Source organism: Athene cunicularia (assembly GCF_003259725.1).
Source record: "Athene cunicularia isolate RWA chromosome 3 unlocalized genomic scaffold, athCun1 chr3_part1, whole genome shotgun sequence".
Taxonomy (NCBI): Eukaryota; Metazoa; Chordata; class Aves; order Strigiformes; family Strigidae; genus Athene; species Athene cunicularia.
In genome coordinates, this window is record NW_020799097.1 from 10,145,103 (window position 1) to 10,168,141 (window position 23,039).

The 23,039-nt window shown below is 43.3% G+C and overlaps 1 protein-coding gene across 1 annotated transcript in view; it reads left to right on the forward strand.

The window, feature by feature from the left end:
• The window catches only part of HS1BP3 (HCLS1 binding protein 3), a 63,125-nt gene that overhangs the window by 36,268 nt on the left and 3,818 nt on the right, over window positions 1-23,039 (forward strand). Inside the window, exons 5-6 of the mRNA XM_026846484.1 lie at window positions 15,588-15,736; window positions 16,239-16,374. Of these exons, the coding sequence (XP_026702285.1) occupies window positions 15,588-15,736; window positions 16,239-16,374 (285 nt within the window). The remainder of the gene's footprint in view (window positions 1-15,587; window positions 15,737-16,238; window positions 16,375-23,039) is intronic.

Here is a 23,039-nt window from a genome sequence, read left to right on the forward strand (position 1 = left end):
ACCAAGTATAACAGAATTGTTTACTCTAGAGGAAGCTGTCTATGGGGTGAATGTGTGCTCAGTTTAAATCGAGATGGGAGACTTGCTTTTCCTTTCATCTGATGCTGTCAAGTTCCTAATTCAGCTGACTTAATAAAACCATTGTTCCCTTTTTCCTGTGGATCTGCCGCAGAAGTTTCTGTCTTGGTTTCAGAGGATCAACGAACTGGCTTTTGGAAAACCATTTTTGGAAGCAATCTGTAAAACTTTGCCAAAAATGTATGAATTAGCCATTTTAACTATATGCTGGTACTAATTAACACACCTGGGGATCACATCTCTTGCTATATGCCCCTTGTAGCAGTTGGCCATATCTGGAATCATCTGAAGTGTCAGTGAAAGGAGGAATGTCCTTAAGGGTAGACACCCATCTGGGACTCAGCAGCTCTTCATTCTGCACTTGAATTTCTAAGGTTGCATCACAGTACTTAAATGTTAGATCTCTCCATTATCCCTTTGGTAAAAGGAATAAAGCTGATTTTATAGGTCTGCCTGGAGAAAAGTTTCCCCTTTGCACAAAAATGTGGCATTTGGATCATTGTTAATGACAACTGTCATTAACGTGAAAAAATGCTTTCTGTTACCTTCCAGAAATTCTGAAAACCTTTCTTTCCATAATGCCCGAAATGCCCAGTCATGTCCAAATCATAAGGGGGAGTAAGATTTATCATCACTGTGAAATACGCAGCTGTGGTGGGTGATTTGACTGTGCTAAACCAGTAAATAAAAGCAGACAGGAACTGTAGTCTTGCTTTCTGCCAACTAGGATGAAGTAGCTTCTGTCCAACAGCTAAATCCTTCCACTCACCAGAGCAAGCTGGCCATGTCCAAAACAGGAAGGGCCCTGAGCTTGTACTGATCCCAGAACTATGTCCAGGCATCATTTGGGAAAGCAGTAATTAGCCTGGGCCAAATTCATGCCAAGAAGCATGCTAAAAACTCACGAGACAGATACTGTGTACCATTATCTCAGCCCAAGCCCTGACCATGTTTATTCACTAGTACAGATGTTGGCTTTTGTCAACAGGGCAGCTTGAAGAAGGTGCTCATTTAGGAGTCAGGATTAGAACCATTGAGTTTCTTGGGGCAGGTGGTGCTGAGTGTATATCTGGCGCTTAAGGATGCTCTGTGATCATAAAACACCAAGGGCATTTTGCAGCAGGCATGTAGCTGGCTGCTGTGGCTCCTGTGAGCTAGCACTCTCTTGAGTGGTGGTGGGCACAGCTCAGGAGCTAGCCCAGGACTGGGTGGGTACAGCCAGCCTGGTTTGGAGTGTAAGAGTTCAGCTGTGTGGGTGTGAGCCATGGTGTGTCCATTGGCTAGGAAAGGGTCTTGACATGGGTTTTTGCTAGTATGGGCTGTTTTCTGAGTTCTGCTCTCTGGACCATGATTTTCCATAATAACTGCTACTTATTTGGCACGGTACTCAAACTGGTCAGAGCGGTTTGGATGGAAGATTTCCAAGCTTCTTTCTTCCTTGCTTTTATTGCTTTTTGTCCATAATAGCATCCAAGGCATTCTTGAAGGCATCATTCAACACAAAACACAGTGTCATGCTCTCAAAACCACCTTACAGCATTATCTAGACCCATTTGCTAAAGACGTCTCATTTTTCATCTGTGTGATGGGTTATCTGCCAGCATAGGCTGTTGCTATGTATAACAGTCTTGTCCTGCAAACCTGCTCCTGAGTCATCTGTCTTTCTCATCTTGTCTGTGAGTGACAGAGCCATGGCCCCTACTGTTCCTGTAATATGTAAAAAAGCAAATGCATTCTTAAGAGGCTCCTGAGGGCTAACCCTCATTTCGTCCCTCAGGGGCTCTTACAGCAAACCCTGACCTCACTGGAGTTGTTTTTATTTGTTCAGTGGTGCTGCCAAGATACAAGGGCAGTGCCACACAATGCAGGACGCTCAAATGGGAAGGGAAGCATTTGGTCCAGAGCTGCTGGCCAAGGTCTCGGGGGAGTTTGTTTCAATTCTTCATTTCAGAGACATCCTGTTTAGGCTGCAGACAGCTCACTTCTAGTTTTCAGGACTGTGTTTCATTCCCAATCTGTAAAAGAATCATATAATTATAGAATGGTTGGGGATGAAAAGGACCTTAAAGATCATCTAGTTCCAACCCCCCTGCCATGGGCAGGGACGCCTTCCATTAGCCCAGGTTGCTCAAAGCCCCGTCCAACCTGGCCTTGAACACTGCCAGGGAGGGGGCAGCCACAGCTTCTCTGGGCAACCTGTGCCAGTGTCTCACCACCCTCACAGAGAAGAATTTCATTCTTATATCTGATCTAAATCTACCCTCTTTCAGTTTAAAGCTATTACCTCTTGTCCTATCACTACACTCCCTGATAAAAGAGTCTCTCCCCATCTTTGCTGTAGGCCCCCTTTAGGTGCTGGAAGGCACCTAAGGTCACCCTGGAGCCTTCTCTTCTCCAGGCTGAACAACCCCAGCTCTCTGAGATTGTCTTCACAGGAGAGATGCTTCAGCCCCCTGATCATCCTCGTGGCCTTCCTCTGGATTCCCTCCAACAGGTTCATGTCCTCCTTATGTTGGTGCCCCCAGAACTGGACACAGTGCTCCAGGTGGGGCCTCACAAGAGCAGAGTAGAGGGGGAGAATCACCTCCCTCGCCCTGCTGGCCACTCTTCTCTTGATGCAGCCCAGGATACAGTTGGCTTTCTGGGCTGCAAGCACACATTGCTGGCTTATAGTCAGTTCTCCATCCACTAATAACCCCAAGTCCTTCTCCTCAGGCCTGTTCTCAATCCACTCATCACCCAGCCTGTATTTGTGCTTGGGTCTACCCCAACCCGTGTGCAGGACCTTGCACTTAGCCTTGTTCAACTTCGTGAGATTTGCACAGCCTCACCTCTCCAGCCTGTCAGGGTCCCTCTGGATGACATCCCTTCCCTCAGCGTGTTGACCGCACCACTTGGTGTTGTCAGCAAACTTGTTGAGGATGCACTCAATCCCACTGTCCATGTCACCAACAAAGATGTTAAACAGTGCTGGTCCCAGTGCGAACCCCTGAGTAACATCACTTGTCACTGCTCTCCACTTGGACATTGAGCTGTTGACTGCAACTCTTTGAGTGCGACCATCCAGCCAATTCCTTATCCATCGAATGGTCCATCCATCAAATCCATGTCTCTCCAGTTCAGAGACAGGGATGTCATGTGGAACGGTGTCAGATGCTTTGCACAGATCCAGGTAGATGACATTAGTTGCTCTGTCCTTATCTACCAACACTGTAGCTGCACCATAGAAGGCCACTAAATTTGTAAGGCATAATTTGCCCTTAGTGAAGTCATGTTGGCTGTCACCAATCGCCTCCTTATTTTCCATACGCCTTAGCATATTTTCCCGGAGGATCTGCACCATGATCTTGTCAGGCATAGAGGCAAGACTGACTGGCCTGTAGTTCTCCAGTACTTCCTTTTTTCCCTTTTTAAAAATGAGGGTTATGTTTCCCCTTTTCCAGTCAGTGGGAACTTCAGTGGACTGCCATGATTTCTGAAATATGATGGATAGTGTCATAGCCACTTCATCCCCCAGTTCCCTCAGTACCTGCGGATGTATTTCATCAGGTCCCATGGACTTGTGCACCTTCAGGTTCCTTGGAGGGTCTTGAGCCTGATCTTCTCTTACAGTGGGTGGTTCTTCATTCTCCCAGTCCCTGTCTTTGCCTTCTGTGACTTCGGTGGTGTGGCTGGAGCACTTGCCAGTGAAAACTGAGTCAAAAAAGTCATTGAGTAGCTCAGTCTTCTCCATATTCCAGATAACCAGGTCTCATGTTTCCTTCCAGAGAGGGCCCACATTTTCCCTAGCCTTCCTTTTATCACTGATGTACCTGTAGAAGCTTTTATTGTTGCCCTTGACATCCCTGGACAGTTTTAATTCTAGTAGGGCTTTAGCTTTCCTAACCTGCTCCCTGGCTGCTTGGACAATTTCTCTGAATTCCTCACAGGTTACCTGTCCTTGCTTCCATCCTCTGTAGGCTTCTTTTTTGTGTTTGAGCTTATCCAGGAGCTCCTCATTCATCCATGCAGGCCTCCTGACTCCTAAGCTTGGAGGAGGTGATCTTGAACATTAACCAGCTTTCTTGGGCCCCTCTTCCCTCCAGGGATGCCATGCCCTGCCACATAGCGGTGCAGAGAGAGTGAATTCTGAAAGGTTGTGAGGTGTTTGGGGGCTATCCAAATGTTGCATTCTGTTGGTAGTAAGCAGTGTTTTAGCTGTCTTTGGGAGGTGGTGGGAGATGTAACCCAGCCTGTCATATTCCTTACTCTCATGGAGGAACTTGCTCAGTGTGCCAGTCATTTGCCAGCTGTTGGCAGCACAGCACTGTTGCTCACAGGAGGGAGGTGAGCCATCGTGGCTCTGTTGTGCACTACAGGACAGATGCTACTGATGGATGTTGTTAAGGATGCCAAGGTACCCTTAAGTCCTACAGATAAATGGCCAACAACATGGAAAAGGACAGTCTCCTTTCTGCTCCTACCAGGAGCCTCTTCCAGCATGGACTTCCCAGAGGGTCACAGCCTCCTTTGGGCATCCACCCACTCCGGCGTGGGGTCCCCCACGGGCTGCAGGTGTGTGTCTGCCCCACCGTTCCCCTCCCTGGGCGCAGGGCACAGCTGCCTCCCCATGGGCTGCACCATGGGTGTGGGGGAATCTCTGCTCCAGTGCCTGGAGCACCTCCTGCCCCTCCTTCTGCACTGGCCTTGGTGTCTGCAGAGTTATTTCTCTAACATATTCTAACTCTTCTCTCTGGCTGCTATTCCACCACATTTTGGTCTTTCCCCCCCCCTCCTTAAACACATTCTCACAGAGGTGCTACCACTGTCACTGATGGGCTCGGCCTTGGCCAGCAGTGGGTCTGTCTGGGAGCCGGCTGGCATCAGCTCTGTTGGACATGGGGGAAGCTTCTAGCAGATTCTCACAGAAGCCACCCCTGGAGCCCCCCTCTACCAAAACCTTCCCATGCAAACCCAGTACAGCAGGTACTAGTGTCCTCCTTTGGGTGTGCAAAGGAAGATGAACAGAGACAGGAATGAGGCCAGGAGCTGCAGATTGGAACTGGGTGGGCAGCACAGAAGGACTGGGTGAGGTGCACAAGGCAGCCTCCTGGATCAGCACCTGACATTTTGGCCATGTTTGATTTACTATATGTTTATAACTGTGCTGATCCTGTGGTTTTGGTCCTCTGTCCTAGCCATGTAGCATGTGAAAGGTCTGCTGTAGCATTTCTCCATATGGATCCAGATCCTGAAAAGTCCTGAGTCTGTTTTCTATCTGAAATCATCATTCATTCCTCCAACATTGCTGCAGCCACTGTAATACCAGGGAGTAGAAGCTTAAAATATCATGCAGTTATTTGTAATTGCTACTTCCCTGCTGTCATCAGCATAATTCCATCACACTTTCACTAGTCCCTCCTACTGACACAGATTAGTGATATAATTTCTGCTCCCCCTGGGTATTCCACAGAAGATGCCCCTACCAGACCCCAGTTAATTTCTCACATCTCTTCAATTTACTAGATGGCTTAGTTGCACAAGATTCTCCACCAATGTAAAATGGCATAACTTTAATGTACTTTGAGTCCATTTAGGATCTGTGAGTCAGCAAACTAGCCCAAAGGATCAAGTTATTTGCCCAAACTCACACCGTAAGTCAACAGCAGCTAATCCTGAAAAGAACTCTCCTTGGGCTAATACAGCACTATATGTTTGCCACTTTTTTTTTCACCGCGTGAGCCTAAGGTCTCACATTGTCTGGGATTTGAGAGTTTGAGACATTTTACCAGCATTTCTACCCACAGTCTGTGTTCCCTGATCCATTTTCCCTGCTGCATCCCTTGCAGCACATGAATCTTCAATGTTTCTAATCTAGCCAGCCCCAAGGGGGATGGTTGGCAGTAGCAGATCATCAGGTAGCTAAGTAGAAGCAAGGAGCAGGGTCTGCAATGAATCAGTTGGGTGGATATGCAGGCTCATGTTGCTTGTGTCAAGTCATAATTCTCTGGGGGAGATGCTAGTTGGAGGCCTCGCTGAGATCATCCATCTGCCATCTCTGAAGAGTGCTGTAGGAATTGCAATTGTTGCTCTGGGTGAGCTGAGCTCTGAGAGATTTTTTTGCCAATAGGAGGGGAATGATTTTGGTTATGATTTTACAATATTATCGTTACTGTTAAATAACAGCAGAACTGAGCTGGAACTTGTGGGTGAGTCAGAATACTTGTAAAGACTACTTTTTTAACTCATGTGTTTGTGGATTGCTTGCATTTATCAGGTTTCTGCGATTCAACACCCAGCCTCGCTGTGCTTCTCAAAAGGCTCACAGTGTTTCCCCAGCTGAACCCGTCCCTTCAACACGATAGCCAGCTGTTGTGCACGCTGAGCTCAGTGCCCAGCCCCTGAAATTACTTATACTGCAAAAGCTTGTGTGCTAAGTCAGCCCAGTTAGCAATAAAAACAGAAATAGGAATCAAATTTTAAAAGTGCAGAACTATGTCAGCTATTTTTCTGCTTGCATCAGAAAGAAGCCCCTGGGCAGCTGCCACTGCAGAGCCTCAGTGCCTTGCTTACGAGGGAGAGTTTTGTGTCTCCCATGCTCTCTGGTGTGACTGTTCCTACAGTCTGACCTCCAGCAGCATCTGCAACATCAGAAGTGGAATTGCTTCATGCAATAGGTATATCCATGGCCTGGGCAATATTTCAGCCATTGCAATTTTATTTCACCTGTTAAAAAATAAAAAAAACAAAACAAAAACACAAAACAACACAAGAAACCTCTAGGCAGGAAGGCTGCATTTTCTTTTTATGGAAGAGGTTTTGATCTCATGATCAGCAGGAGAGGCAGCAGCCAGAGCACGGGGCTGCGTCTACAACAGCGGTATCATTTAGGTCTGACAATGTCTCACTGTGTCCTTCTCTATTTTAATTCCTGTGGAGCCATCTCTCTGTAGCAGTGAGAGGTTTGCTTTACCCACAGCGCAGCCAAGAGGAAAAAGTGACATCTGTGAACAGCAAGATATAGGGGAGAGAAGGCAGTGGGGAACCAGGCTCAGCCCCATCTTCCCTCCTCAGGCTGTATCACCAAGCAGTTGGGACCCTGCGCTTTTGAAGCAGCCTGCCTCTAAGTGCAGATCCTGCTTGGCTACTGCTGGAATCTGCTCACTGCCTTGGTAACTGGCCCTTCTCTTACTTTTCATAAACTGTCTAGATGTGGTGTGACAGGTATGTCAGGCAAAATTTTACAATGGAACATCATTTGCACTTTGCTAGAGTTTTTCTGTGGGTCTGTTCAGGTACCAGGTGAAAAAAAAGAAGGGTGCCCTTCAGACAGAATTTTATGTGTAGCCTCTGGAATTAGAGAGGCCAGAGGTTTTTTCATGCAAACATCTTCTCTTGTTGCACTATCTATTTGAGGCTCTTCTGTTCACAGGCAGATAGACTCTGGAGTTGTGCCCACAGTCTGGGTTCTTGTATCTGTTCTGCTGTTGGATGTGGTGAAGAGGGAATTCATGTGAGGCAGCAGCACAGGGGAAACGGTCTTCTGAGGAGCATAGTGTGAGGCTGGGAGGTTGCAAAACACAAGTGGCAGGAGATGCTGCTGAATATGATGGCATTCTGTTTGTGAGGAGGTAGAGATTAGGTAACACAAAATTAAACCTTTATAAAGTAGATGTGGAGCAGTCAGGCTGCTGTCCTTGGGAGGAGGCACCAAGCAGTTGCAGGTCCTGCGTACCCGACTTCACCAAGGGCTGTAGTGACAGCACAACTTTTATACTTTCAATTTTAAACTGAAAGAGGGTAGGTTTAGACTGGACATAAAGAAGAAATTTTTAATGATAAGGGTGGTGAGACACTGGCACAGTTGCCCAGAAGAATTGTGGATGGCCCATCTTTGAAAGTGTTCGAGGCCAGGTTGGACGGGTGGGTCTTTGAGCAACCTGATCTAGTGAAAAATGTCCCTGCCCATGGTGGTTGGACTAGGTGATCTTCAAAGGTCCCTTCCCATGCAAACCATTCTGTGACTTTACAGTTCTGTGATTTAGAGATGTGAGTGCCCAACACTTCTGGAAATGAGACATCAACTATTCATGTGTTCAGTGCTTTTTCAGAAATTATTCAAACAAGAAGCTACAGTGGTATGTTCATGTGTGTGTTTAGTTTTTTCAACATTTCAGTGTTAAAGAAACCAAACACTTCTGCAAAATGGTTGCTGTTTGCATGTGTCACTTTTACTTACTAGTAAAATAGTTTCAAGAATTCTTACCATGACATTGGGTACTTTCAGTACCATCAATTCCCTGCTTGTGAGGCCACTTTTTTTGTGTGTTTGCTCCTGAATCTGTTGAGCACATGGCAGATAATGTGCTCAGTAGCTAGTTTTTTTCACACCCTGTTTGTTTCAGCTTGGTTGACTTTGATTGTGAAGCTGCTCAGGACATTTTGTGAAGAATGTCTTATAAAGGAGCAATGTTGTCAGGTTGATTTCATGACCGTCGTTATATTTATATTCTTGTCATGTCGCACATTTTACTGCTGAGTTATACTGCATGTAGACATCACTTCACAGGCATGCAACACAGTACTTGCCCAATAATTTGTGGTGTTTGGGGCTACAGACCTGTAACAATTATTAATTAGTCTAAGAGAATGGATTTTTTTCTCAAAGTGTAATTTTTATAGCGTCAGAATATAAAGCTGAAAGTAGTAACTACTAAAAGTAACTCCATTAGCTTGAATAGTGGCCTTACAGGAAATAGATCAAGGAATAATGTCTGTCAGAGTTTGCTAACTCCAAACTGTTCACCCTAATTTTTCCCTGATAAAGCTTCCTTTCTCCAGAAAGATCTTACGTTTATTTAAAATGTAACATGAATTTCATGACTGGTAAACATCCTTTTTTATTTTTGGTGGTCAGCAGTTAGAATTGATTATCATTTGTGATCAGCTTCAACCTCATTCCTTTCTCTTGCTTTGTTATCTTGCCTGCTGTTGCCTCTGCTTAATTTCATCATTTTTTTCCTTACCCTTCCTTCTGCATTTTCCTGCTTTCCCATTGCAGCTTCCCATTTCTCCTTCAGTTACAGTCTGTGGTCTTTTTCAAAAGCATAATTTGAAAAACAATAGTAATCTTTAGACCTAAAGCAGGAAAAAAAGAGTCCATAATAGAAGTCTGGAGGGTAAGAGGAGGTATATGATGCAGTTGCGGGCAGAAGAGGGCTGAAGATGACAAGGAGGCCTAATTGTCAGTCGAGAAGGTAAGGCAATACTGCAGATTCTAGAAGTGGAGCAAGAAAGTGATACTGGCTAGAAATTGGGAGAAATGGATTGAGGAGAGATGAAAAGGGCAAATAGGATGACATTGGGCAGGAGTTGCAAGGACTAGGCACAAGGAAAATAGAAGGTGCTCCAGAAGAGGGAAGCAAAGCAAAAATTGATGTTTCTCTCCTTTTATCACTTTGAAATCAAGTCCTACTGAACACATAAACAGAGAAAGAGAATTAGGAGCATAATAAAAGCTGGTGTACACCAAGCCCTCATTCTGACACTATCATGCTTGCCTCATAGCTCTTTTACTAATTCATAGACCAAACAGCAAGACATACTCTTCTCTCCTCCTCATCTCACCAAAGTCATGGAGAAGAATCAAAACCAGGGCATTCTGGTTTGTCCCTCCTTGCTTGAGTCATCTGAGTGCCTAAGTTAATGCAGAGATAGCTCAGACTCTGTACAGAGAAGCAGATTACCTGCAGTGCTGCACTGAGAGCCCTGTCTACAGGAGCTGGAGGATAGGAGCTTCCACTGTCCTGGTCCTGCTTTGGAAGAAGATGGTGGGAACTCTCAGGACTGCTATGTCAGTCACTGGATAAGATACCATTATTAACCAAGCCTGTAGGCTCATAAAAAGAAAACAGCGGCATGATTCTGGCAAGACTTTAGTAATGAATGCTCTTAATTACTGATTGATTATCTGCCTTTGTTTAACTTTACCAAGCATCAAGGCAATGCTCACTAGTCCATGTTTCTTTCTGTTATCCTTTTCCAGCTTTTCTAATTTCTAAAATAGCTTTATTTTTAGCCCTCTGTAACCTCCCTGAAGTTCTAAAATGGGCATCATTAACATGAGTATTAGGATATGAACTATTTCTCTGTTGTCAGAAACCCTGAAAGTACCATTTTGTTGCTTTCCAGATTAAACCAAAGATACTAGTGATTACTTCTGGCTTTTTCACATTATTATTGGCAACTTTATTATGACTGTCTTGTCCTGGATCAGTGTCCTTGCTGTGGTTTAATTTAGTCATGATTATATTTGAAACTTGTCTTCTATTGTCCTTAACTTGTTTCAGCAAGTCTCACATTCTGATTTAGTCTAGAAAATCAAAAAGGAAAACGATAAAGAAATTTCCTTTATGTTAATTTTCTTTCTGTAACCCTTGTTTCCTTGTCAGGCATATGAGTGCCTGTGTGCTTTACTAGTTATTTAGTTGAAAACATTGCAGGAAAGGTTTCTGTATTGAATATTGCTAATGAGCTGTATACAAAACAAAAGTTGTCTGTCTGTGGTCTTATTGCCTGTTTTCAAATTATATTGAAAAAAAAGATATAATCAGAAAGTTCAAAGACAGATTATAAAACCAGCTTGTCTTCTTTTAGGAAAAACAGGTACTCCTGAGTGCTGAGCCCTTCAGAAAAATCTCTTCACAAAAGCAGGTCCCTAGATGGGAGCTGAACTCTTGAAAATCTATTCCTTCAGGCTTTCTTTCCATCTGTTGCTCTGCTGGAACAGTAGTCCAAGGCTGTCCTAATCTGGGGGCTGCAGCAGGAGAAATTTTGCCTGCAATTGAATGCTCTTCTTCCAAATGATTGCTAATAGATTTATTCCATCTATTATGCAGTATCTCATTTTGGGACATGCCAGGGCCATTTAAAACACTGTAAGTTACTGTGATGTCCACAAGAAAAAGATTACTGTGTGAGGTAAAATATCCCTGCGGCCACCACTTGTCACAGTTGCTTAATGCTTAGCAGTCAGGCTGTGTTGAGCTGACGGGCTTAGAATTTCTATTTGGCATCCCTTGCCCAAAGCGGATGAGAATGACCCCTTTTGTCCTGTCTGTTATTATCAGGAGGCTTTGGAAAATGAGCACTGTTGAATGAAAAGAAAGCGACAGATGACATTTTGTTTTCTGCATGAGCTAGTGTATAGGTTCTTTGTTTTTCAGAAATGGTTTTCAAGAAGATGTGCTAATATTGCTGCTATTTTAGCAGTAGTTCTTTTGTTCAAGCCTCAACGTAGATTTGTGGCAGTTGGGGTATCCATTTATATTAGTGAGCTCTTTCCTTGTAAGATCCCATGGATACCTAAAATATGAATATGTATAGTCTGAATAAGTCTTTTTTAATATTACTGTAACATTCCTTTCCTGGAGCATAATCTCATTTTTGTAAAAAAGAGGTAGTCATATTTTCAGAATAATAAATTCTGAAAATTTTTGTCTGTGTGCTGAGATTACACTTATTCTGAATAATGACACACACTTACTCTGAATAATTACACTCACCATTTTAACCCAGTAATAATCATGAGTTAAGGACTCCTGTCTACATTGAGCACAACAGACATGCCCTTTGATTTAAGATGTGTCACCACCAAGCATTAGGTCTGGACATCCAATATTTCAAAATAATACAGCTGTCACACATACAGATCTGGAAATCCTCTGACTTTGGAGTGTCTTAGTCATCCTTGTCGCTGTTTTCTACAGCTGACCAGAAAGCTTTTCTGCATTATTGATGTGCCAGTAAGACATGGAGGCTGCCAAACAAGTGACCTAAATTGTGTCAGTAAACAGTAACATGAGAACTGCACTCACAAAGTGGGTTAGGTTTGAAAGTGTCTTCTGCATACAGAGTTTTGTTGACATTTTTATGTGTGATTTGAGAGTCATTTGGGAGCCAGAAGTCTCATCTGTATTTTCAAGTGTGCCAGCAGCCTGACTGATATGAATATAGGGATTCATATACCCTAATTTTTGATCATCCAGTTTTGGGCCACGCCAGTTAGGAGGCTAGTCTTTATCTATAGTCACCTATGAGGCAAGTTGGCTCCTTTTGGACTCAGAGCAGAAGATGGTAGTGTTATGTGAGTCATTCTCACAGTGCTTCATGTATAGTAGTGAGCTCAGCTGGGTGAACAGATTCATCTGGACAAAGGATACATCATCTTTAGGGCTGGTTTCGTTTTTGTTAAGATTTTTAAAATTCACTAGAGTGATGTTCCAAGGTTCACTTGTTTCAGCAACAAAGAAATAGCAATGACACAGGTCATCTTCTGCCAGCTGGATGCAGGTAGTTTCAATATGTCAGATGCCAAGGTTGTGAGTGTGATGTATGAAGAAGGTGCTAATGAAGTGCAGGGCTTGAATGCAGTAACACTTGGGGAGACTAAATGATCCTTCATTTCTGTCTTCCAAAAGCCTCTGCATACCTGCACCAGTTTACTGCATACTGGCACATCACGATCACCGACTTAACTATCCTTGCAGCTTCTCCTCTGCATGTCTACCAGCAGGTGGCTTCACAATCAGCTCTGTTCCAGCTCAGTCCTTGGTCCCCTGCTTGTGGGGAGGTAGCGGAAATACACCGAATGGGGATGAGTGGGCAGGCAGACACACACTCAGGCCAGCTGAAGCTGATTGTGAAACCAGAACCTCAGAGAGACTTCAAAACTTCTTACACACCCTTTCTCATCCCCTAACCTCTGCTCAGCAGTGCACAGCCTGGACTGGCACAGCTAAATACAGAACCGTGGGAATCCTGTTTCCCAGTTAGAGACTGACCCCAACATAGTCCCTGTATGGATATGCTGGAATTACTTGGCAGTCTAACTGTGCCTTCCTTAGAAGGGTGGTGAGGGGAAACAACTTGAAGGCAGAAAAACAACTTCCTCATGTTCCTGCTGGTAGCAGTCAAGCCCTGTGGGGTTGGCCCTGTATCAATGGAGTCCCCTGGCAAAACAGAAAGCGAGCCAGTGTAAGTGGGCTGGTTTGATGGCTAGACTAAACAGAGGGTTATTACCAAGACCTTTCAGTTCAGTTAATTTTGTTTTACATGCTGTTCTTTATGACACTCTATGATTCTCTTCCCTTTCTTCAGTATTTCCCACCATTCTGTTGTCTTTGCTGCAAATACTGTAGCTAACTATTAGTAAACTCCTTGTTAACTTCACTGGAGTGGAGACCTGTTGCTTGGAAATATATTGATTCACGTATATAATTACCTGTGGCATAACAGGCTTTTGGGCATCAGGAGAGCTGTTGTAACTCTGGGTGGACAAGGGATCTTGTCAGACTTTTTGGACTTCTGTAGGTTGGCAAACCCTCATCTGTATTGTCATTCACTTCACAAATACTTTGCAAGGCATGAATTATGCAAATAAAGGTTTCTCCTTCCCCAATAGATGGGATTTCGTTGTGTATGCTAATTCTTTTTTTAATCAATTTGTCAGCTCTGACTCAGTCTTACTGTTCTTCTGGTTTTGTTGTTAAATGTAATAGCTCTCATTTTTTTACCTTTTCCTTTAATACTTAGGTTCATTTGGGTGATAGATTTCTTACCACAGTTAATAAAGTAATGAATTTGAGTTTATGTAGAAATCCTGGGTGAAAGATGTTTGGCTTGTACATATTATAACTGTAGATTTTGTCAGGTTTCGGAAGAAGGCTCTTTTACAAATGCTTCACTTTGAGGCAGTTCCTTGGAGCTGACCTTTCAAAACGTAGCTCAAATTCAGCAATCACTTGAGACATACTCATAATGAATATAAATGAAAAAAAAAAAAAAAAAGCAAGCCATGGAAGTTTCTTTGGCTTTAAAAATAAAGTTTGTATCATAAATAGTTCAGCAAATTAGTCGCTGACAACTGCAGATACCTTTAGTATATTGAATAAGGTATATTTCCAAGAAAGGCTGTATTTAAGTTCTGCTCTTAGGACTCTAAAGTGCAGCATTTCCCATTGCTAAGAGACAAAGTGGTGGTAGCAAGGTAATATCATCCATGACTTCTAGTTTGGTGATAATAAACTTGTGAAAATAACTGGAAGTAACTGGACTCCATTCTTTTGTGTGCAGCTGTAATCGGAAGAGGATTTTACAAGACTCCTTAATGTAGTTGGAATGTATGTGTAATCTTTTGACCTTGGTCTTAGTTTTTGATGACTATGGCATGTTAAGTGCTGATAATTGGATTTGCTCTAGGCTGAAACCTGATCTGCTCTCTGTGAAGAGGAAGATCAGATCTTCTGTTGTAAGAGGCACTCAAGGGGGCTACCTTAGAAATTGTAAGGCCATGACTGCTGAGAGTAAGGATCTCTGAAATATGGCAGTTTCTTAGGAAAGACATGCTGTGCTGTCCTCTTTCAGCTTAGTTTGAATTGGACTTTTCATGCAAAGGTTTTTGCCATGTTCTCTAAATTTTCTTTTTTATGCCATATGGTTTGCCTCGTAACTCAAGCTGCCCTACTGTAAAAGCTGCCTTGTAGCTTCAGCTAGTGGAACGTGACTCCTAGGTATGAAAGCAAGAGGCACATGCTTTTTGCTCTGTTCTTGGAAGGCGATTCAGCTCTCCTTGTTTAAGTCATGTGCAAATGAGGCCTCTAATCCAACCTAGTTTTTAGCTTCCTTCTCTAGCCAGTGGGGAGAGGAAGAGATCTTCAGAGACTTATTACAGCCAAATATCAGTGTTCAAAATAGATGGGATTAATTGTCCACTGAGTAGAGAAGAAGCCTAAAAATTAACTTTGTCTCACTGTCAAATTTTAGAAGACTAAATTTAGAGGAAGTTAATCCTGTCCTTGGTTCAAGAAAGTACTGAGTGACATTTGTAAATTCTGCAAATAGCAGTCTGTCCAACCAAGTATCTTCCAGTCCATGCTTGCTTCAACTTAAAGGTGATGTAGTCTTCATATCATGTCTCCCCTGGGAAGTATCAGGGGAACGTCTAATGCCTTTATAAAAGGAGTATGCAGCAGTCAAAACCAACAGCAGGCACTGGCAAGGAAATGCAGCCAAAGAGGTTTTTAAAAACCTGTCCAAAGGGACTAGTGCAATGGTCCAACTTGCACTTTGTTTTTCAAGCCATCCCTTTTCTCTCTGTATGTGACAGTGTTGCTGGAAATGTTCGTCTTTCTTACTGTAAGCTTTCTGTGTGGGAGAGTAAAACTGCTTAAAACAAATGTGATCGAGTGGTAGTTCACACAGTACAGCATTGTTAGCCCTGCTCTTCCAGTTCCCATTGGGTTTCTTGATAGTTCTTAAGAACACAAAACATGAGTACAGGTAGAGCATGTCAGACCAACAGTCCCTCCAGCTCAATATCCACTTCCTGCCAGTGACTAACAGATGACTATGTACCTTTCTCTAATCCTTTTCAAGCTTCCATCTATTTTCAGCTTATGAGAGTTTCTAGCCATAAATCTTTCTTCTTAAATGAAGAATTGCAGCTGACTTTCTTGTCTCTTATGTTTTAGAACTAAAAAAACAAAGAAGGCATCTGCTCCCACCAAGGAAGAGAAGCCCAAATTAACCATTTTTGAGGACGAAGTAGATCCAGATGAAGGACTGTTTGGCCCAGAAAAAGATTTCTCATCAATTGGTCCCAGGAAGAAGATGAAAGAGAGTAAATCTGTTCTATATTTTTATGTACACTGATTGTTTTATCTAAAGCATGTGTATAACTGAGCTCTTAAAATGTAGTGATACAGGGTATACAGGCTAAATAATGACTTTGGAATGTTAAGGCAAATCTTCAGCTGGGGAAAGAATAATCTAGAATCCTTCAGAAAGAATAAATAAGACTGTAGCTCCCGTAGCTGTTCACTGTTGAGAGTTTGGACTGGGATATTACAGGTCTGTCGGAGCTGACTGTCCCACAGTTATTCATGCCACACTAACAAGAGTAATGTGACCTACTTTTGAGTGCAGGAGGAAAACAGATTTACTAAGTCCTGAGAGTGCAGAGTATCACTGCACTTTGTGGGTTGGAAGCCCTTGTAAAAACAGAATTGTCTGCATGATCTTTTTTTTTCAGACCAGTGGGCAGATTTACTAGCTAGTGTTAATGCAGATGTTGTGTTATGTAGCATGATTTAACAACAGCATTTTCTGGTTCCCCTTTCTAGATCTGAAATTATTTGAAGATCCAGACCTTGGTGGTGTGGTAAGACTGGGTGACTCCCTACTGCTGCCAGCTGCCTGTAAGAACAGGGAGTATGTGCTCAACACAGGTCCTGAGGAGGACACTGAGGAACTGCTGAGGTACACATCTCAGATCTGTCGTGTAGGATGAAGGTGATCTGAGGAGTCATTTAGACCTCAAAAGAGATGAATTTGAGGGCAAAGCTTAAATACTTTGAATGCTAACTGTGAATCAATACTTGTGTAATCTTTTGACCTTGGTCTTAGTTTTTGATGACTATGGCATATTATGTGCTATTAATTGTATTTACTTACAAGTAAAAGGTAAGGTCTGTATCATGGAGCTTGGAAATCAAACACATTCAAAAGGAAATTAGGAGGACCCTCTGAGAAAGGTAGGTTGCAAGGTATTACTCTGTGACTCCAAAGGAATGGTCTTGAAGACCCAAGGCATGCCATCTAGTCCTTGTTTGCTAACATGACACTTCTGCTTTTTACAAGCCATCCACAGGGGGTGAGAGCTGACCTCCATTATGAAAAGTGAGAAACAAATCCCAGAAACAAAGAGGAATTCAGCTTTCAATGAGCTGAAATCAGGGGCTCTTGTCACAAGAGGAATGATTTTCTGCTGGTGACTCACAGGTCTCCATGCACACTTCTTGGAGGAATCCTATGCATACCTCCACAGCTGATGATTAAAATCTCTATTGCCCTGCATTTAAGTTTTAATCTAGTGAAAAAGGAGGGCCAGACCTTAGAGTTACAGGAGGCAGTAATGTACTTGCTCTTACACTTACCTGCCCCCTTGATAGTGTAGCACTGGAACGTATCATCACGTAATGTGTTTTATTCCCGACATCTCTCTCACAAGGCTAGTTTTCCTGCACCTAAAATCCTCAAGAGATCAAGCAGGGAGCCAGTGCTTAGAGACCAGCATCACCAGGGAATCTGTGCTGCAGTAAAGAGTCAAATTCATGCCTTCTGGATCTCAGGCTGGAATCTGAATGATGAGGCCAACTTGCTTTCAGGGCTAATTCTTGCCAGCCAGCTCCTGGTAGGATTCACGATTTCTGTAGCAGGTACTAAACCCAGGAGAGAGAATCTGTGTGTGGTTTCAAACCTCTCCTGAAGCAGGTAGTTTTGCATGTATTGTTTTCTATGCATGCAAAGTGCTAACTCTCTCGGTGGTAATACCTGACTTCATTTAAACAAAGGTCAAATTGGGTTGGGTGCCATCTCACATTATGTTCTGACAGCCCACCTGAAGTTTATAGAAACTGATGGGGTGGGACATGACCTAATGTAGTGCTGTGGTATAGTGGGAGCAAACACATATGATTACAGTATTTTCATGTTTGCTTTCCCCTCTGCTATCAATCTCAGCATACAGCGCTTGATCCAGATTGTTCAAATGCCTGTTTCAATGCAATCCTTGTGTTATTATCCACTAGTAGAGAGAGCTTCCCTATCTGTCATGCTAATGTCCGTTGGATTATATGTTTTCTCTTCCTCTGTAGCAGGGAAAGGTCTCCAAAATCTGCTCCGAGATCAACAGACCATGCTTTAGACCAGTTTGGGGTCATCTGTGTTAACAGCACACCCAGATGGTTATAGAAAACCCTGGAAAAAGTTTCCATTTCTTTTAAATTCCAGTAGTTTTCATTTATTCTTGAATTGTCTCAGCACTTTCAGTACTTGACAAGTCAAGATCCAATTGGAAATTAATACACTTCATGAAGCAGAAAATCATGCCAGTGTTCCAGTGGGAAAGTTGCTATGGGAATCCAGAGGCAACTCCTGGCTGTGCAAGAGGTATAGGCAGATAGGCCAGGATCTGTTGACCTGTTCAGGTGGGTAACACCCTCTGAAGTCCCCCTGATAAATGTAGTTCACATTGTTATCTGCACATCATAGAGAGCTGGTGGACTGAATGCAAGGCGATTGGGATAAAGGCGAAGCTGCTAAAGCGGGGGAAGAGGAGTGGCAGTGCTGTTTTAATCTAGTAGAATACTTCACCTCACCTCTATGTAGATTTATTGCAGTCACCTGAAATCCTATTGCTGGACTTTCTTAAGTGATTATGCACAATGCACTTTGTTTTTTGTTCAGCTGAAAGCCTTAGCAGAACTGTCAGATCTCATAAATGTTGAAGCAGTATTTGAATCATCTCCCACCTTCCTTTTCCACCAGACTGGTGTTACTGGTTCTTGCAGGGCAGTGCCACAGTCTCTTTTCCAGGCAGTGAGCCTTTGTGGTAAGAGGAAACATTGAACATGAGCTGAACCCTGCTATTTCTCTGACATGAGACTGAAGCATGTTTTGAGGACTAAGAATAAATCTTGCCTTTGACCTGTAGATGTTGACAATCCCTCTCCTTTCCCAAAGGGAACTCTCCAGCCCTCAGATCAGAGTAGGAGCTATGACAAACCATTCCTTTAGTGGGCTAGAGCTGGCTAAGCTACTAGAGGAAAACTGGCAGACATCTTGGTTTGTTGCACATACTCATACCATACAGAAAATTTGCCTGGACACATTTTGTCAAGATCTGAGACTGGCCTGAGCTGTGATGCACCAGCAGGTCTGTGTTAGGTCTAGAAGCCTAGACATGTTCACTGTGCACAGATGGGTTAGCTGAATAATGCAGATGTGGTAGCTCCTGACCTACATAGTGTACATTTGCATGTACCACATGGTCTGGTCTGCTCACATGCATCTGGTAGATCCGAAAAGTGTCTGACTTACTGCAAGATGTACTTTCCAGTGAATCGTGGGCAGAGACAGGAGAGCACTGCCTAAGGCAGAGGAAGGCAGAACCTTCTTCTTCCAAGGGGGAGATGGGAGAAAGATGATGTTCAGAGGATCTGCTGGAGCAACCACGTCCTTTGTGATCTTTATAGTACCTGAGTGGTTGTAGTAGCAGTAGCACCACAGCACTGTGAGCATAGCAGTAAATCCCCAGCAGTGACTTGTAACTCTTGAGGAAGAGACTGTTACAGAGACAAATGAGTCTGCAAAACGTGCGTGGGCTGTGCTTGTCACAACATGAGGGAGAAGAGAATATGATAAACGTTCTCATCGCAAACTGAAGACTGTGCTCTCTGTGAATACCTGCCCAAATGAAATGAGAATTACTATTTTAAATAGATTCATCTACTTTACATTAACAAGTGATGAGCTTTGAGAAGAACCAATTTAAGTGTAATGAAAAAAAATTTTTTATGGCAAAATACCCATGTCCATTCAAACAAATATCTTCCCTCTTTCTGTCCATTGACCAGCCGTTTACTGGTTACTAATTTCTTAGTCTACCAACAAATATTAAGTGATGGTTATAGAGAAACTAGGTGAGCTACCTCACTCTTCCCACTGGCATTGTAGTTGCAGGCACTCTTTCCTACCACTAGGTCTGCCATAATATATCAGTGAGGTGCCTGTCCTCCACATGCAAGCACCGTCTTGCATCTTCTTCCAGAACTTGTCAAAAACAGATAAATTGCTGTGGTATGAACCAGCCAGGTCAAGTCCTATCATGTTGCCTTCAAGAAAAAAGGAGCACATCATACTCTTCCTTCAAGGCATGTGCTTTGAGAAAGGGAGGGATAGGTAACCAAGACTTTTTGGCTTGTCTCTTCACCACAGGGATACAGATGAACCCAGGCTCTTCCAAGAAGTCCTGAGTCCCATTGCTTTTAACTCTTTCAAGGTGCAAGGTGACCAGCTGCAGTAAGATAGATGAAAGTGTAGCTGATCCCTTTCCCAGATGTTAAAAGAATTATCCTTGGAGATGGATTTAGGACCATGTTTCTTTTTTCTCCTGTCATTTTCCTGGGTCATGTCATACCATACAATGATTCCTTCTGGATGCATTCAGCCATTTACCTCCACTCTCAAAGCTCCTCCTCAGGTCTGATTTCCATTTAAACTAGAGACAGAAGTCGGCTACTGCAGAAATTGGTATCCTGCAAACTCTCCCATCATGGGTTCTCATGCCATCTTATTTTCTCATCTCCATCCACCCAGTGGCCGCAGATGTGCAAATTAAGTTTTCATGTAGCAGGACTGCAGTCGACCTCTTCTATCTCATTAATCTAAATCGTGCCTGCCTGGTGTGATGGATCAGGGTTTTGTGGAAAACCAGTGCTAGAATTGGTACTGTGAATGTTGTAGCAGCTCAGTGGGCCCACAGAATTACATAAATTATCACACATCCTAGCCTGAAATAATTATCACAGTGGTCTGAGCAGCTTTTTAGGAGAGATTTAATTAACTTCACCTTTGATAATGAATAGGGAGTTGAACTGGAAGGAAGCAGCTGTCAGCATAACATTTGTCTTTTTCCAGTGCTGAGAAGTGGCAGCAGCGGGATCTCAGTTTTGCTGCCCTGTGATGGCAGACATGGTATATTCTCTTTTAGGATTACGCTGATGTAAGACTGCTGGTTGTGGAAAGGGACAAACGAGCTCTTACCTTTGTGCTACAGCTGCATCATCCTGCCTGTGCCCTTGAAAGACAAATTTTGTCTGTATTTACAGGTTGATCTGTTTTTACAGCTGTGAGCTGTGCCATCAGTGATGGAAGCGATGACCCTTTGAAGAGCATTATATTGTTGAGGCTGAAGCTGTTTGTGAAACCACAACCTAACAATGGCCCTTTCTAAACACCATTCAGTCCATACAGCTTCTTGAGCAGGATTGTTAGCTTCAGGTTTGCCAAGGAACTGGTGCGACCCTTCAAGCAGAAAAAGTTTGTATGTTCTTCATTCAGCATGCCATTAACAGTTTCTGAATTCAAATAGCAAAAAATTGCATCTTCAGACTAGCCGGGGGTCATATGGGACACCATCTCCAGCACCATGTGGTGACAAATGCTTTCTTGCTGTCCTGAGGATATGAGAGAAGCACTACAGTTGGGAGATGAGCTTTGGGAAACTCCAGAGGGTTTAAATCTAGATCATTTGAGCAGAGGGTTGTTTGGGTGATGAGCAGGTGGTGGAGGAGGCTGCAATAACTGAGTCAGAAATTTCCTGACCACTCGAGGGCACTTTCCCTTGCTTGCTGTGACCTGACTGTGGGGAGACAACCTTGCTTTGGCTGCAGTAGTTTTCAGTAAACAAATACATTCTTCTTTTCTTACCAGTTTTTGGTGGCCTTTTCTTTGGCCCTCAGCCAGACAGCACCACCACACTGCATCCACGCTATTAGACTCTCTCCAGCTGCAGAAGGTCACTGTATGCAGCTGCCTCTGGGAGTGGTCCCTGTCCCATGCCAGCTCTGAGTTGTGCCTGGGCATTTTTTGGAGGAGGGCTAATCTGTCCCAGACCAAAGCCATGCCAGTGATGCCTCCAGCATTTCAGCAGTACAGACTCTCACGTTACAGTGTCCAAACATAACTTTCTGGCACTGGTTAAAGTACCAGTATGAATTCACCTGTGATGGACTGCAGGGGAAAGCAGGAGCAGGAGGGGAGATTCCTCCTACACAGCACTCCATGCTTTGCACTCCTGTGGTTAACTCCAGCCTGTATGGTTTCCACAGGCCTTGTTAGATATCACACTGTCTCTACTGACCATAGCAGAAATTATCATCAACAGATACTTCTAAGCCTCCTGCGTATTTTTGGAAACAAGTCTCTTCTTAAGTCATATATGTGATACTACACTTCTTGCCAAGGCTTCACTAAGGTATCTCTCATACTTGGAATTAACACCAGACAAAATAAAGACACTGATAATAAGATAGGGAAAGATAAAAAGTCTATTCTGCAAGAACTGCTGTCGAGTTGCATAATCTAGCTTCAGGCATGATCTTTTTGGATACTTTAGCAAATTATGGGAGTCTTTGTCTCTTGGTTTCATTACTGATTCTGCTCATTAGAGCATTCTCAGCAAGCAGAGGTCACTGTCCCCATCATGCTAGATGCTGTACATGCACATAATCATTCCCGTCCCAAAGATCTTGTCCAGATAGACAGGACAGCCCTCAGAGAAGTGGCATCTAAAATGTTGATGTTCTGATGGCAGCTGTGTCTGTCTCGAAGTCAGAACTCATTTACTCTCTTGAAGTCCACATGCCAGCTTTGTGACAGCCTTTCTTCAGTAAGGGTTTTGATTGCTTTCTGTGTCTGGACACAAAGAGAATTTCCACCAATGGAGTCTGTGAATCACCACAACAGTATGGCAGGAATTTTAAACAATGTGGTGCTGCTTTTCCATTACAGAAAAAGAGACTAATTAGAGAATGATTAATTACATGGATTCTGTGCCTGATTGCCTATAAAAGATGGGCGTTGGAAGGTTCTTCCTTTAATCTTGTTATTTCAGAGTAGTTGCTGATTTTTTTCTTCCTCCTCCTCCTGGCCTGGAATTAAATATGGTGGTAGTTATGCACTATAACAATTCATTTGCTTCTCAAGAAATAGAAGTCCTTGTTTCTATCTCTGCCTGAGGCGTTTTGCATTTTACCTCTTTAGTTTTCCAAAGACAGCTGTGTCTCACATGATCAAACAGCAGTGGATCAAACAGTTTGCCTAGCACTGCAGCACTGAAAAGCAGGTTTTGAGACAAAGACCACATAATATCTGCTGTGTTCTCTGTAAAAGACTTCTGTCTAACCAAGATCTTGAAAGTCCAGGACAAAAGAAGGAGATTTACATGGTCAGCTTCCAGACTTTGAAAAACCATCTCCAGCAGAATTTTTGGCCTAAAAGCACACTACCAAAAAACCCCCACCCCTCTCCAAAAAAAAACCAGAACGTGCTGGACTGCATCATTTGGGGGTATTTTATAT